General features: G+C 46.8%; 9 protein-coding genes across 9 annotated transcripts; 5 read left to right on the forward strand and 4 right to left on the reverse strand.

Annotated features, from left to right (window-relative positions):
* Nucleotides 1-512: 512 nt before the first annotated feature.
* On the forward strand, nt 513-1,276 carry N7525_002767 (uncharacterized protein; the record flags this gene model as incomplete). Its single annotated transcript, XM_002562429.2, has 2 exons — nt 513-975; nt 1,026-1,276. 2 exons carry the CDS (start codon nt 513-515, stop codon nt 1,274-1,276), a joined length of 714 nt encoding a protein of 237 aa, XP_002562475.2.
* An 874-nt stretch (nt 1,277-2,150) lies between these two features.
* Nucleotides 2,151-2,610, forward strand: N7525_002768 (uncharacterized protein; the record flags this gene model as incomplete). Its single annotated transcript, XM_061212435.1, has 2 exons — nt 2,151-2,173; nt 2,400-2,610. The coding sequence occupies 2 exons, from the start codon at nt 2,151-2,153 to the stop codon at nt 2,608-2,610; spliced, it is 234 nt and encodes a 77-aa protein (XP_061069456.1).
* A 1,063-nt stretch (nt 2,611-3,673) lies between these two features.
* N7525_002769 (uncharacterized protein) lies at nt 3,674-3,868 on the forward strand (the record flags this gene model as incomplete). Its single annotated transcript, XM_061212436.1, has 1 exon — nt 3,674-3,868. The coding sequence occupies one exon, from the start codon at nt 3,674-3,676 to the stop codon at nt 3,866-3,868; it is 195 nt and encodes a 64-aa protein (XP_061069457.1).
* A 1,090-nt stretch (nt 3,869-4,958) lies between these two features.
* On the reverse strand, nt 4,959-5,533 carry N7525_002770 (uncharacterized protein; the record flags this gene model as incomplete). The annotated part of the gene is made up of 2 exons (XM_002558479.2): nt 4,959-5,462; nt 5,510-5,533. 2 exons carry the CDS (start codon nt 5,531-5,533, stop codon nt 4,959-4,961), a joined length of 528 nt encoding a protein of 175 aa, XP_002558525.2.
* A 1,730-nt stretch (nt 5,534-7,263) lies between these two features.
* Nucleotides 7,264-7,956, reverse strand: N7525_002771 (uncharacterized protein; the record flags this gene model as incomplete). Its single annotated transcript, XM_061212437.1, has 2 exons — nt 7,264-7,803; nt 7,867-7,956. 2 exons carry the CDS (start codon nt 7,954-7,956, stop codon nt 7,264-7,266), a joined length of 630 nt encoding a protein of 209 aa, XP_061069458.1.
* A 508-nt stretch (nt 7,957-8,464) lies between these two features.
* On the forward strand, nt 8,465-8,903 carry N7525_002772 (uncharacterized protein; the record flags this gene model as incomplete). Its single annotated transcript, XM_061212438.1, has 2 exons — nt 8,465-8,578; nt 8,688-8,903. The coding sequence occupies 2 exons, from the start codon at nt 8,465-8,467 to the stop codon at nt 8,901-8,903; spliced, it is 330 nt and encodes a 109-aa protein (XP_061069459.1).
* Nucleotides 8,904-9,829: 926 nt separating this feature from the next.
* On the reverse strand, nt 9,830-10,496 carry N7525_002773 (uncharacterized protein; the record flags this gene model as incomplete). Its single annotated transcript, XM_002562433.1, has 2 exons — nt 9,830-10,065; nt 10,382-10,496. The coding sequence occupies 2 exons, from the start codon at nt 10,494-10,496 to the stop codon at nt 9,830-9,832; spliced, it is 351 nt and encodes a 116-aa protein (XP_002562479.1).
* A 687-nt stretch (nt 10,497-11,183) lies between these two features.
* Nucleotides 11,184-12,100, forward strand: N7525_002774 (uncharacterized protein; the record flags this gene model as incomplete). The annotated part of the gene is made up of 2 exons (XM_002562434.1): nt 11,184-11,584; nt 11,653-12,100. 2 exons carry the CDS (start codon nt 11,184-11,186, stop codon nt 12,098-12,100), a joined length of 849 nt encoding a protein of 282 aa, XP_002562480.1.
* A 124-nt stretch (nt 12,101-12,224) lies between these two features.
* Nucleotides 12,225-12,860, reverse strand: N7525_002775 (uncharacterized protein; the record flags this gene model as incomplete). Its single annotated transcript, XM_002562435.1, has 1 exon — nt 12,225-12,860. One exon carries the CDS (start codon nt 12,858-12,860, stop codon nt 12,225-12,227), a length of 636 nt encoding a protein of 211 aa, XP_002562481.1.
* Nucleotides 12,861-13,529: the final 669 nt, after the last annotated feature.

The raw sequence follows: 13,529 nt of genomic DNA on the forward strand, positions 1-13,529 counted from the left end.
GGAGAAAACCAAAGTACCACTTGTCCGCGATTACTAGAGAAAGCCTGTGAACTAGTACATGTGAAATTGCATGCTCTAATGCGACAAGAGCACCAGTGTCTCCAGAAAGCGAGCCCGTGATTGGGGATATATTCAGCTAATGTTCTCGCCGCACTAGGACGCTAATGCGCCCCTCACTTGCAGCCAATAAACGCAGAGCGCCAAGGTATGTCCCTGGACCCTTGCCTTATGACGTGCCCCGCTTACCAAAGCATGTGCCAGCCAATGGGAAGGATTTTCCCTCCTTTCCCTCCTTTTCCTCAATTCCCTCCATCCCCTCCATCCCCTCCATCCCCTCCATCCCCTCCATCCCCTCCATCCCCTCCATCCCCTCCATCCCCTCCATCCCCTCCATCCCCTCCATCCCCTCCATCCTCTCCATCCTCTCCATCCTCTCCATCCTCTCCATCCCCTCCATCCCCTCCATCCCCTCCATCCATTCCATCCATCCCATCCATTCCACTTCGTTCAAAATGCCACCGTCTCTGAATGCTGGGGACCGTGCCCAGCAACTCAGCCAACAAATCAACAATAAGATCACACAATTTCAGTTACAGGGACTCACCTTCGAAGACCAGGAGCTTCTAAGAGCTCGTCTACCCTACGTTTGGCGACCGCACGAGAACATTCCTGCGGCGTCCGCAACAAAGTCCCGACAATCTCGTTCTCGATACATCTACGGTATGATTCAGGACACAAGCAACCATCTCTTTCTTGCTGTGGTACTGGTCGTCCCACCCACTGTCTGTATTTCGCCTGCGTTCCAGTTGGTGTTGAATTCATTGATGAGCCTTGAAACCTACGTCACTTTTCAGTTTCAGCTCAACGCGAAAGCACAAAGATTCTTCGAGTCCACGGCAGCTGAACAGGGCTTTGCTACCGAGCGTCGTTACCTGAGTTTCATGAAATCCATGTTTTCTGCACCAGAAGCCAGGCGTGAGCATACTCAATACTTTCTGGATAATATATCCACTAACCTATGACAGAGATTCAATTAGCCTACTCGCTTGTTGCTCGTGATAGCATCGAGATATTCATGAACGAAATGCTACAGGGCGTCGTTACTAGTGAACAATGGGCCAAAGAAGGAGCACAGGGAGGCGATACCACCGGCTGCGTGACTATATTTATCCCATCAAATCAGCACCAAGATGCTTCATGCACCATAAGGGTCAACCGTGACAGACTAGTGCACTCGATACACAAATTCAACATGACGAAACTCAAGCTCGAGTGAACTTGACTATGCAACCCAACACTTCGCAACGACGGTTTGGGGGAACAGAAAAAGTGTTCGGGGTGTTGGTTGCGAATGCTTCCTCGCCACCCGTGACTTTTACCCATCCTTCTGTTTCTCCGGGTTTCAATTTAAACGTGATTGTCTTTGAAACGGGCTCTCCTTCAAATATCCCATCTGCTGTCTTCCACACATCGTAAATAGTCTGTTTAGTTCATATTAGCTCAGCGACACCACCGTGGAGGTGTAGCACATACTGGCTCATTAGGATTCATTTTTCCATCAACAAGATCTGCCATACTGCCATCTGCCATGATCCGGTTCTTTGACTTCTGTTGAGTCTAGAGTGAGTTTACGGTCACAGTTTGATTTATATGTACTGAGTTACCGAGCCTGGTTGCATGTAAAACCCAACCTCTTGGCAGAGAGATAATATTGCTCGACGCCTCTCACTCTTCGGTCCAGATAAGAAGTTTTCGGATATCTGAACGAAACCGGACGAGAAAATGAAGAATCGGCTATTTGAAGAAATCTTCTGGTGCGGGTGAAAAGTCGGCGCGAGATGCCAGGGTGGGCCGTTGATCGTAAAATCTGATTTGAAGGCTTACAGATTCAGTCGTGTCCATATAACAGGGTGTAGCCCTATACAAATGGATCAGTCCGTGGCCGACGTTTTACGGTGCTGCCGAAATGAGCGCGAAGCAAATTTTCGCGGGCGCGCAGAGGGGTACAACTGTTGGTGCCCGATAGGTTGCCCCACGTCATATTACAAGAGCCTAGGACTGCGGCCAATTCTAATCTTCCGACCCCACCTTCATAGTAAATCTCCGGTCTTTGCAGCGACATGATGATGTCTAATCACCTCAGTAAAACAATGCAGATGAGCTCTCTTCCATAGTCTGATTGTTGATAACCGAGGACATGTACTGCGCAAATTCTGGGCCGGCTTGATGAGATTTTTCCTTTAGCAGTAGGTAGGCCTGACATTGGTTGTAGCAGAAGTGAACTAGTAAGTTCTGAATGTGAAAATAGAGCGTCAACAACGGGTGTCTATAGTTTATACCACATATTCTGATCCATATCCTAATTGGACCGACGAATATCTCGAAATTGCAACTATTAGTGCGGCAACTACAAAGATTTTCGACACGGAAACTGCAGGCCACGAGCAGAAGAAGCGGGAGAGGCGGATGAAGCGGATGGAGTGGATGAAGCGGATGGAGTGGATGAAGTGGATGAAGCGGATGGAGTGGATGAAGTGGATGAAGCGGATGGAGTGGATGGAGTGGATGAAGCGGATGGAGTGGATGGAGTGGATGGAGTGGATGGAGTGAATGGAGTGGATGGAGTGGATGGAGTGGATGGAGTGGATGGAGTGGATGGAGTGGATGGAGTGGATAGGCCGTCATCGTTCATCACATTATGGCCTGCTTATGATTTTCCTGGCTCCATGCTCTAGAATTACAAACCGTGCTGTTGATCCACATCATGACGCGTCACATGTATGCAATCGATGCAACTAGGATAAGTCAAGCAAACTGCACTTTGTAAAGGTCAATCTGGTGGCAATGAACCTGAGACTGAAGGATTAGCTTTCACCTGTTCTTGATTTGCGTCCATCCAGCCAAACAAAAATTATATGGCTAATGACAATATCCACCAGCACTAGTCTGATTTATTCAATCACGATCGCGCAAGGATCGCCAATATGGCAGTATAATCTTTAAAGTCTAGACTTTCTACGTGCCAGCTAATCCTATCTCGGAAATTTGATTTGACCTCCAAGAAACAGCTTCTTCTGAGAGTCTGACCCCATACGCCAAACAAGATGGTGCGGCCAGCCCCTGTAGGACGATCGTAGCTAATGATGAGAACAGGGGTAGTGCATAGTGTATGTGACATTGGTACGGAGGGTATATAATATTGCATATATTTACGGTCTCGGCGTCGCATATGCTCCAATTCAGTGTTGTGCTGTTTCCCTACATAGTTCTATATCTTTTTCACCCTAATACCTAGATTCTTGTGCGAAATATGGATATATCGAATACCCTCTGGTCTCGTTTTATCGAACTCCTTGGATGCTGCAGGGCGAGGAAGCAGTCACATGAAGGCCTTCAAGGTTTGGATGCTTCTTTGATAAGTTGGACTGCAAAATAATAACCATTGATCCAGAAGTGGTGTATCAGTGTTCGGCACCGCATCGTGGACCTTCGGTCAAATTGATTTCTGCAGAAGAACTTGACGAGCTTGCAGTGAGTGTCCCGGCAGTGTTGCATTCAGGCTCTAACGGATAATAAATAGAAACAACAGTCTAGTTCGAACTTCAATGTCGGTAATCTGCGCATACGCATACTTGGACAACTGGTAGATAGCAGAAGTACCAATGTTTACCATATGCAGCGCGAAATCAGGAAAACGGAGGAGATCCCGGGCACAAAGGATCTTATGCAGGAGTTGTGGTTTGAGCACTACTGGGCCTCGCAGACAGAGCTGATTAAATCTTCGATTGGACGTGATCTCCTGCAAGACGATGCCTCCAAAGGAGTTAGCGAGCCCTTGCCTGAAGATCACGCTTTCGATTATTCCTGATTCGCCCAGCTTCTCCATACCCTAGATAGTGCCATCATGCAGTTAATCTGAATTATATGGCCGATGAATCAGAGCGGCTGTAAACTAGAACCTATGTTGGAAGGATAATTAAGCCAAGGCCACAGTCGGTCGAGGCTGTAGGCTTTGGTATTATAATCTTGATTAAATTCTACTTGCATTCCCACCGCTAGTTCTATCCAGCAATTGCATCTAGTAGACTTGGATCTGTGGAGATGCGTTGGCGAGCCGGCCTTCACCTATAAAGTCTGAGCCTTCGTCGAACTGACAGCCTTCTGTTTCCTGTTCGGAACAAACTATTTCATTTACTAGCTTCTATTCACTTTACTTCAAGATGTCTGACATGGAAAGGCGGCTCGCAATCTTGATGCAAGCTCTGGTAAAAACGGGCTTGGACTATATTTGTCCGGGATGTTTTAAGCTCTTTTCAGATCCAAATGCTTGCTACAGTCATTGTCGAAAGGAAGGGGATGAAGGGGATGATATCCACAAAGGTCTTGGTCTGATCACGAAGAAAGATTTTCCAGAATTCCTTCGATGCTACCGGGTTGCTATTGGCTTCCAGGTAAATGAAAGAGCTCTTCCCTTGGGAGAGGGCCCAGGACGCCGCTCATACCACGAATGTTTCTCTGTTGAGTTTGTACTTAACAATTGTGGTCAGTCTTTTCACCCAAACGCAAGCCCTATGTGTCGAACTGACGATAAAACAGTCGCAAAAAGAGAAATAATCGACGCAATGCGGTTGGCCGTGATTAAGATCTAAATCAACATCCCATTGGGTTAGATAAAGTCATGGTAGTGCGTTGCAGAGGAAACTCGTCGACCGACGGCAAACTAACATCGCAATTTAGATACCGACAGAAAGCTTTCAATTTGACCCCCTCATCCAACGGCAGTCTTTGACAGCTGGGGGGCAGGAGAAGAGCAAAGGAAACGGGCGTGGCGAAAAACCAGTTGGAAGCGTGGTATAAGATTCAGTGATTTGAAGTTGGATTGGACAGTTGTATATATACCCGTCTTTATTATTTCCCATTGACTAGTATGATGCGGATAGGCCAAGAGATGGTCAAAACTAGGTATACAAGACCCCGTCGCCTATGATCACGTGTCGTTCTAATAGCCGTAATAGTCCCCTCAATCTTTCCTTGAAGTTTGCCAACGTGTCCGGTTCACACATTTTCGTGTAGCTGAGGTGGATGGATCGGCACACTGTGTCAAATTGCTCGTCAAAGTTGGCGAAGAATTGAAGGAGCCCCTGGGGTAGAGGCACCATTTTCGAGCTAAAATGCCAGGCGAGAAGAGAAAGCATAGCCAAATCACAATCAGCGAGTTCACCTGCCATACGGTGGGCATAGTTCCTCAGCCGTCTGTTCTTGGCCAAGGCTCTGCGTTTTCCCCAGGGCAAGTAGCGATACTTTCTGAGTGCCTGGCAGGAGGATATCAAGAATGTGGTCCTGTCATTGAGCTTGTGCTGTCGTTTGATTGCGCGCTTGAGGTATTTCGAGCCCAGAAACCACGCTTGTTGAACAATTAAAGTCGTTTCGGCGGCTCGGAAACTGGTTCTTGGGAAAGGAAACTTCATAGTTTAGCATATCACTGTATATAATCCAGTGATTGTCTTACATAGAAGTCTTCAACTAGCGACATGATAGCAGGTGCCTGGGATTCTGTTGGAATACTGGAGCATGGTTCCGGTGTAAGATGGGCTGGTCCAGTATTTGTGTTATGCCCGAGATGCTCCCGGGTCCCTTGATCCAGATTCCGGACGAATAAGGAGAGGTTATTTCCTGGATGCGACATTGGTCTTCTAATAGTAGTATCGCCATACCACAGACGCTAACAGGAGGCTTTCCCGGCCCATTAAAAGCAAGTATTTTGGCCCACTCCCAAATACAAAGCCTTTCTAAAAGTTGAAATTTCCGTTTTACTGAAAAATAATGTAAACTTAGCGCCATTGGGCAGCCGGAATACTTCTAGCCCTTCATACCATGTGTTATCTGCGTCCGCCTGGAGCGGATCGATGCTAGTTCAGGGCCACTGTGGAGATCAATTATATGCAGCTTTCATTGGATAACTGACTGAGTGCCCGAGAACTCTCAATGGCTACATACCGATCTCGGTTATAGGGATAATTTTCTCCATTGCATTTTTATTTGCGCCATTTCGAATTACCAAGAAATGACCCTTCTTACTTGGTCCCTGCACATGGGGGTTCTCGGAGTGCCCGAGTGCATTGCTTAGAAAGGATGTTTTATTTGTGCCAGGGCGTTCCCCAAACTCCAGCTCTTCAACTCCCTCGTACAGTACCGTCCATTGCATACATTGCATCCCTTTCAGTCACCCGCAATGGACTTTCGACCAATCTTCCAACAATTTTCTCATAGTGAGTAAACTTATCATCCTGTCAACTTCGATACTGATAGGCCTGAAGCCATAGTCTTGAATGACCCAAGAGGGTATTCTATGACACCTTGCCTCAGTATTCTGGCAGCATGTAGAGAGAGATATGGTCAGCTTGAAAGCGGCGCACTCTCCCCTGCCTACATTTACCTGGTCATGATCGAAAATTCGACCTACTATACAATGAACGGAGAATTGGGTCAGCTTCTTCGGCGATTATTGTATGATCATCTTCAAGAAGAGTGGCTCAAAGAAACTGATATGGGCCGTTTCATTCATGTTACTCTAGCGGTCAAAAGAGAAGTGCTTATTCGGTGTGATATATTTTATGACATGCGTGGCTATACCTCAGTAGCCGGGAATGTGGAGGGGACTGTCCTCGCCGAAAGAGCCATTCTGGAGACGTTTCAGCCTATCTTCGACTCTGATCTGGCTATCGGAGCGTGGGTGATTGAGTTCTCTTTTTCCGACTTCCGGCCGAGGGTCTCTCGGATAGGTTCACTTGAGGATTTGTGTTCGATATTTCGCCCTCTATGTTAAATTTTGTCCTCGATTGACAGGACATTTAATAATTGATATACATGGATTTGAGCGTGCTCACAGCATAGGTGCGAGCTTCTGTATAGAGGCATGATCTTTTTATTAGCTGCATGCCTGAAGTTCTGAAGACAGCTAAGATAGCACACCTACACTACCCATATGTACTTGCTTTCTCCAGTTGTTAGTGTCAGTATACGAGTTAACTTTCTAATGACTTTATAATCAGAGTTAGGTATGAAGCAAGCCTTGGTTATGTATTAGCAGTGATCCTAATGCATGTGTTTGTTCGGATCGGGCAAGGTCAAGCAATGGAGAAGGAGAATGGAGAATGACATTATTGAGGTAACAGGGTGAGATTTGCTATGGTGGCTAACGTAGAGCAGCATTAGGTGTATATTCATACTGGTAAGAACGAAAAGAAATACTACATTGAGCAGCTATTGACAGATTGCTGCAACGATGATAACATAATCCGACGATTTAAATATACAAGACCATTTCCCCTCAAACACATAATGTTCCACAAGCCCTAGTAGCCTGATAAACCTTCTCTTGAAGCTCTTTACAGACCCCGGTTTGGCCATTGTCGTGTATCGGCGATGGATATCAGTGCAAACATCTTCGAAGATTTTCGAAGGCTCGTCGAAGAATAGAAGAAGCTGACGGGGAAGAGGCACACTAAAATCTGCGTTGAAATGCCAGGTGAGAAGTGCGAATATTTTCAGAGAGTCGTCGGTGAGGTCTTCCACCATGGCTTGCACAAGCCGATTCAAAATGCTGTTCTGGGCTAAACGTCTCCGTCCCTTCCTGTATCCATTCTTCCTGAGATGCTGGCAGGCTACCACTAGCGATGCAATCTCAGGATCGAGATCGTGTTGCCATTTAACTGCATTTGCCAGGTCCGGGGTACCCAGCGACCAGATTTGCAACGCTTTTAATGATGTTTGGGCTGATATCTTAAGGTCGGCTTCGGAAATCTGTATAATCAATCTTAATAATCAATCTTAGTACGGGAATAGAACGAAGCCATTTGCCCTTACCATAGTTTCCGTGATAAAGGCAGACGGTGGAGGACTGGGCAGGTGTATGCACAATCGAAGGGACAAACCACTTGCATGGGGATCTCCCATGTATATTAGGGTTTTGGAGTGGGTGTGATATACCTCGGCGCACGGACGCGAATATTACAATACCTTTCAATTAAATGGTAATTTTCATTTTTTGACTGCGCTTGTAATGAGACGGACGTGCCCTACTTAGTTTTAGTAGTTCATGAATGCTCCATACTCGACGTAGCGAAGTGTCCTAGCAGCCAATCCCACCTATTCCTTGTGTAAACATCCTTGTAATAACGCCCCTTGCCTTCTTTGCGAATTTTTACCAGCTACTCTCATGGGATTTACAAATTAATAAGTGACCCAGAACGAGCTAGCCCTCAGTAGGCAAGCATCACAAGTTTCCCCGCCCAACACCGCGGAGCATGAAAGGCTCTCATAAGCAAGGGAGCGGGGGTTCCCCTTTACATCGTATATAACCCCCATCGCCGCTTGATCTTCGGCCAGATAAGACCGACTCTCTTTATTCCTAGTTGCCCCCGAATCATCCCAACTTCAATTCTTTGGACCATGGCGATTAACAATGGCCACTGGCTTCCCTGCCTGGATCCACAACCTTCCAACTCCCTTGCCCCTGGACCAAGTCCCCCGTCATATCCGCTTAGTAGGAGTATCATTAAACATCCCTTCGGGACAGGTATGTCCAGCACTGTCTGGGTCCAAGTTCCTCAAACCCAAGTTACAGGGATATAAATGATGCTAATTTGCAATAAGAAAGGGGTATGGCTGATCAATCTTATGTTCAGGCCAACTGCTTTGAACCACAGCCAGCCTCGCCCCAGGCGGAAGCACATGTCGGTTTTCATTCTCATGGCAAAGCAATAATTTCCCAAAACATAGACGAATACGCCCTCATCAACCATACCATTGGGTTCCATGGCCAGGAAGCATTTAGCAATATGCAGAAGTCATACAAGAGGGTGGCCATGCCAAGCCAAGCTGTGCACCAGAGCTTGAAGTGAGGAAATATTATTATTTTCCGTGATGAATATTTATGCTGATATATGAGTTTGAGTAGGACACAAAAGCATAATGGCCCCAACAGTTATGTGCCCCTTCAATTCAGCAGCCTCCCCGCGAACGACAATACGGCGCGAGGGCTTTTATCAACTAAGAGCCCGCTGCCTTCTACTCATTGCAAAAGAATCTTTCCCGTTGAGTCTGACTTCTCATTGATTGACCAATTTGTGGCTAGAAACAATTCAGCCCTGGAAAACATACTATCAAATCTCAAGCGTTGCGACGCAGCTCTCCTGGAGAGCTTCTATCGATCTGCCTTCGAAGGGTTGGACCCGGACACATGTGAAGCTATTTTGCATCTATGGATGAGAGCTTTGAGCCCAAAGGCCTTGGTTGGGATCCAAAACACATATTTGAGGGAACTGAAGTATCCTGGTTTGTGCTTCCAAAAACCCATTACCCTTACCCGGACTGACCATTGAAGATACACGAGAGGTTCTCTGTCATATATTGCGCGGATGCCCTGGAGAGGAAATCCCTTTTAAACGGCTTCTGGAGACACTACGCTTGGTTAGTATCGAAGGCAAGAAAAGAGTGGAGGTTGAAACGCGTTTACTCCTGCGTGAGATTGAAGTTTGGAGAGAGTTATACCAGTAACCATTTTACGGCACTCGCTTGATAGTTACGTTTTACTGAGAGATCCTGTATATTTGTATCTCACCATGTATAGCTGAATGGGTGCTACCTATCAGTGACGGTTTTGACAAAATGAATCGTGGCCGTATACATTAAGATTATATTCAGAAATATGTAGTTTCAAATGTTGACGAGGATATTGGCGCAATTCCACCATTCTGTTATATGCCTGGGGATCTTATAAAGTAGACCAAAGCAAGACAAAAACAGCTACGTGTATTTTTGTTATCCATTAACCATACTCTCTCCTTCCACAGAAATCTCGCAAGAACGTAGCTTCATCCATATCACCATTGACCAAAAATGGTCGACGGCTTCCGTAATCACGGTAGACCACGGTTTCGCTCGTAGGACCTGCACTTCCGACGAGAAACATGCTTGTACCGCCAAATGTGCAGTTTTTGAAGGTATACGTCGTCTGGGGCTTGCGATCGACAGCCTTTCTCTTTTCGCGACAGCCGATGATGTCTGGTGCAAGTCAATATCCAAGCCACATATATAGAATGCGCGTCATGGGTCCCTGGGTGTCTCAATTCGTCGGAACCGGACAGATGGGGTTTCGTGCTGTGCGAGCTGCGGGTCACGCGTAATGAATTAGCCACAGGTTATTTGGAGATGGAAGGGCTCTCGCTGGGACCTTATGGCCAGACGTACCTGGCTCCCAACATTCCCCTTGATGTCGAAATTGGCTTAGGGTTGACCTGAAATGGACCTTGTATATTGATTAGCAAAAGAATGCAACAGTAGACTCCAGGAAACAGTTCTAAGCACGAGGGTATCATACCGTAGCAATCTTCTCTGGATGTGACTGGATACTTCACCATCGAGGCGTTGCCTGGATCGAGGTTGACTTGTAATTTCGCATTCTGAGGCCCGCCTTCTAGCCATTTAATGGTCATCCTGAAAGTAGGTGAGACTGAATAGAGAAAAGTCAGAAGTGCTTAGGAAACAGGGCTCCTTGAACTGATCACTAGGCAAATGGGATGATGAAGAGAGGACAGAATGTGAGGGGGAATGTATCGGCTCACGGCCATGGGCAAATTTCCTCTGGTAATAATGCCTAGGTATGGCTTCGTAATATATGTGCTTAAAATTCGATAATAACGCTCCGTGGGTCCCTGTATGAAAGAGTCTACCATTCACAAACGTGCCATGCAGCTAGACTAGAAACAAATGCGGAACGACCTGTAAACCTGCTACGTGGGCCCTGGTAACGAGGTTCAACCATTGAGAAGACCTGCTCAACCGACAACTAGGTCAAGGGTCAAGGTTCAGTCCAAGGCACTTAGGCCAGTCGCGTCTACCTCGGGCCACCTCTTTCAGACAAGATCAAACTTTAGTTCTACGCTATCTCCGAATAGAAGTCCTCGCATAAGGCTAGCCCTCACTAATACAACGCCCCCAGAGCGAGAAAGAAGCGCCAACCCCCACCGCTATTCTAATTTCCTCCCCGGCAATGAGCAACCATCATCTTTGTTCTTTCCCGCTATCAACACCCTGCATGTTGAGCCTCCCTTGAAGCAGCCCTGTCACCGATATTCTTGAAGCTCGAGCGTCCATCAAAAGAAGCCTCACTCCTTATCAACATGAGCACACGAGATCTGTTCTCTTCTGAGAAAATGAGTCACACAAAATTACCGCAGTATTCTTCGAGATATCCTATGGGAGTGGTCGACAGATGTGTTGAGACTGGCTCTGAAAACAACGACTTCGTCTACGAACAACCTCCCCCAACACCACTTGCGCTCTCTTCATCTCCGACAACCATACCCCCCAAATATCGCGAGATCCAACCTCGTCTCAGCGGATGTGGCATCAATCCGAAAACGCCCGATGACACACTGCTATTGAAGCCTCCGAGGTGTCGAGGAGGTAAAACGCGCCAGAACCGCCAACGGCGGCCACAAGGGAGAAATAGGGAGCCAAAGCCAGTCCAACTCGAGGCGGATGCCAACATGGTCTCTTTTGCTAGAACCAGGAGCGAGAGGTTCGAATTGCCAAATCGTTTGATACCTCCACAAATTCTAAGGCTGACTCAAGAACCATAAATTTCAGTTCCGTACCCGTCAGTCAATATACGGATTCCAGCCAGTTCTCGAGCAGCCAGGAGCCTTCCGTCGTACCTTATCCATTCTCACCGTCGAACAACATTGCGGGCCCGGAAGTCCGATTGCCTTTTTCGCCTAACGGTGCTTCCGATGCTCTTTTCGCCGACCGACCAACCTATCACCATAATGTGCACTGCTCTCTTGATCCGTCAGATATCCAGGTTTCATGGCCGAATCGTTTCTTTGAGCTAAGCCAGGGTCGTGATCCCATGAGAGCAGCTTCCGTTCGATTCGCGGAGAAACTTGAAAGGATGCAAGTTCTGCAATCGTTGAGCATTGTGCAGGATTATATGGCGAAGCATCCTTCGGTCTTTGAAAGCCAAGCCCCTGAGATGGTCCAGAGATGGATGTTGGACATTGAAGGCGTTAAACTACCAGGGTCTTTGTCCGAATGAACAAAAATGCGAATACATGCGTGTTCTTGACCTAGAGCTTTTATGTTCAGCCAGCAGGTGACAGGAATATACGTAAGATACCACCTTCGTGCGCTCATGAGTATGATAGATATTAATTTGTTGACTATATATCCTTGGTTCTTGGCATGCCTTTGAATTGGGAACCGGGTGTCTTCGAAGCTTCCCACATCCACGGGTACCGCAGATTATCCCCAGCCTTTTCCCCGTAAGCCCGGTCCTGCCATTTCTTCGGGCGAGCTGGCGACTTTTTCTGTTGGATAAATCTTTGGAGCTTGCATTGAAGCCCTTGATAGCCGCGGCGTGGGCGACTTGTAAATTGACGGTTGAAGCTCTCAAGGACATCCGGCCATTTATGTCTGAGAATGACGCGGTAGTACCAGATGAAGTACACTTCTTCTTCGTTGTATACTTTCCGAGAAGGACGGCGGTGGGAAGGGCTTTGGCTCTTGGTTATTCCACGTTTGATAGGATTGGAAGAATGAGCATGTATATCTGAGAATGGCACCTGCTCTTGATATTGCAAATTCAAACTCTCGGTATGGGCGCCGCTTTCATGAACTGATGATGCTGATGGGTTGACTGCCATAAATAGAGCACTTCCAGGATCCTGGGTCCCTTTATGTGAGCTAGGTGGTGGATGGTGGTGCCAGGACAGCGTCTGATGGTTCAAGAGCGAACTAATCTTCATCGGGTCACCTAGTGTTGATGGCTGTTGGGAGAATGACCCTTCGGTGGTCATGGCGATCTTCATGAGCAAGAACAACAGAAGGATTATAGAGTGAAAAGAACTGACGTCCTGTATTTAAATATCATACTGCTGCAGCATCACCACAGTAAAGCTAGCGCTTATCTTTTACAGGAGCGTTTGGACCTAACCCCTGGAGCAAAGCTGAAAGCTTACGGCCGGCCAATGGGGTCCAGCCGCATGACACGTCTGAAATTTATAGCTCATGAATTATTCTTTTTGTAGCTTACCTGTTATTAAATACCAGAAGCTTAAAATACCGGTATGGAAGACAAAATGGTTTAGAACCAGACCCTGGACTAGCTGTAATGTTCGATTCAAACCAAGGAAGGTATAGAGGTCTTTGAGCAGACATGTGTCAACAACTTCCCCACTGCTAAGCATGTCTGGTTGCAGAAGAACTCATTCTGGAGCCGCCATGGAGAGAGATTTTTGGGGCACATCGTGATAACAGAGTCGGGGGAAGCATTATTATTGATGTAAATGAATAATGTAAGTTTAGTTTGCGAATTCCCCTGGCTTTACTAGGACTTCTTCCCGCACAAAAGTCAAGTCCGAGAGCCAGAATTGGATGATCAATTCGTGATTGTCAACGCATATAGAATCATATGTCATCATATGTCATGTAGGCGCATTGGAGAAGCGGGCATCAAGAATTATAAT

The sequence above is a fragment of the Penicillium rubens genome (genome assembly GCF_028828025.1).
Source record: "Penicillium rubens strain IBT 27055 chromosome Unknown utg000002l_segment0_segment0, whole genome shotgun sequence".
Classification (NCBI taxonomy): Eukaryota; Fungi; Ascomycota; class Eurotiomycetes; order Eurotiales; family Aspergillaceae; genus Penicillium; species Penicillium rubens.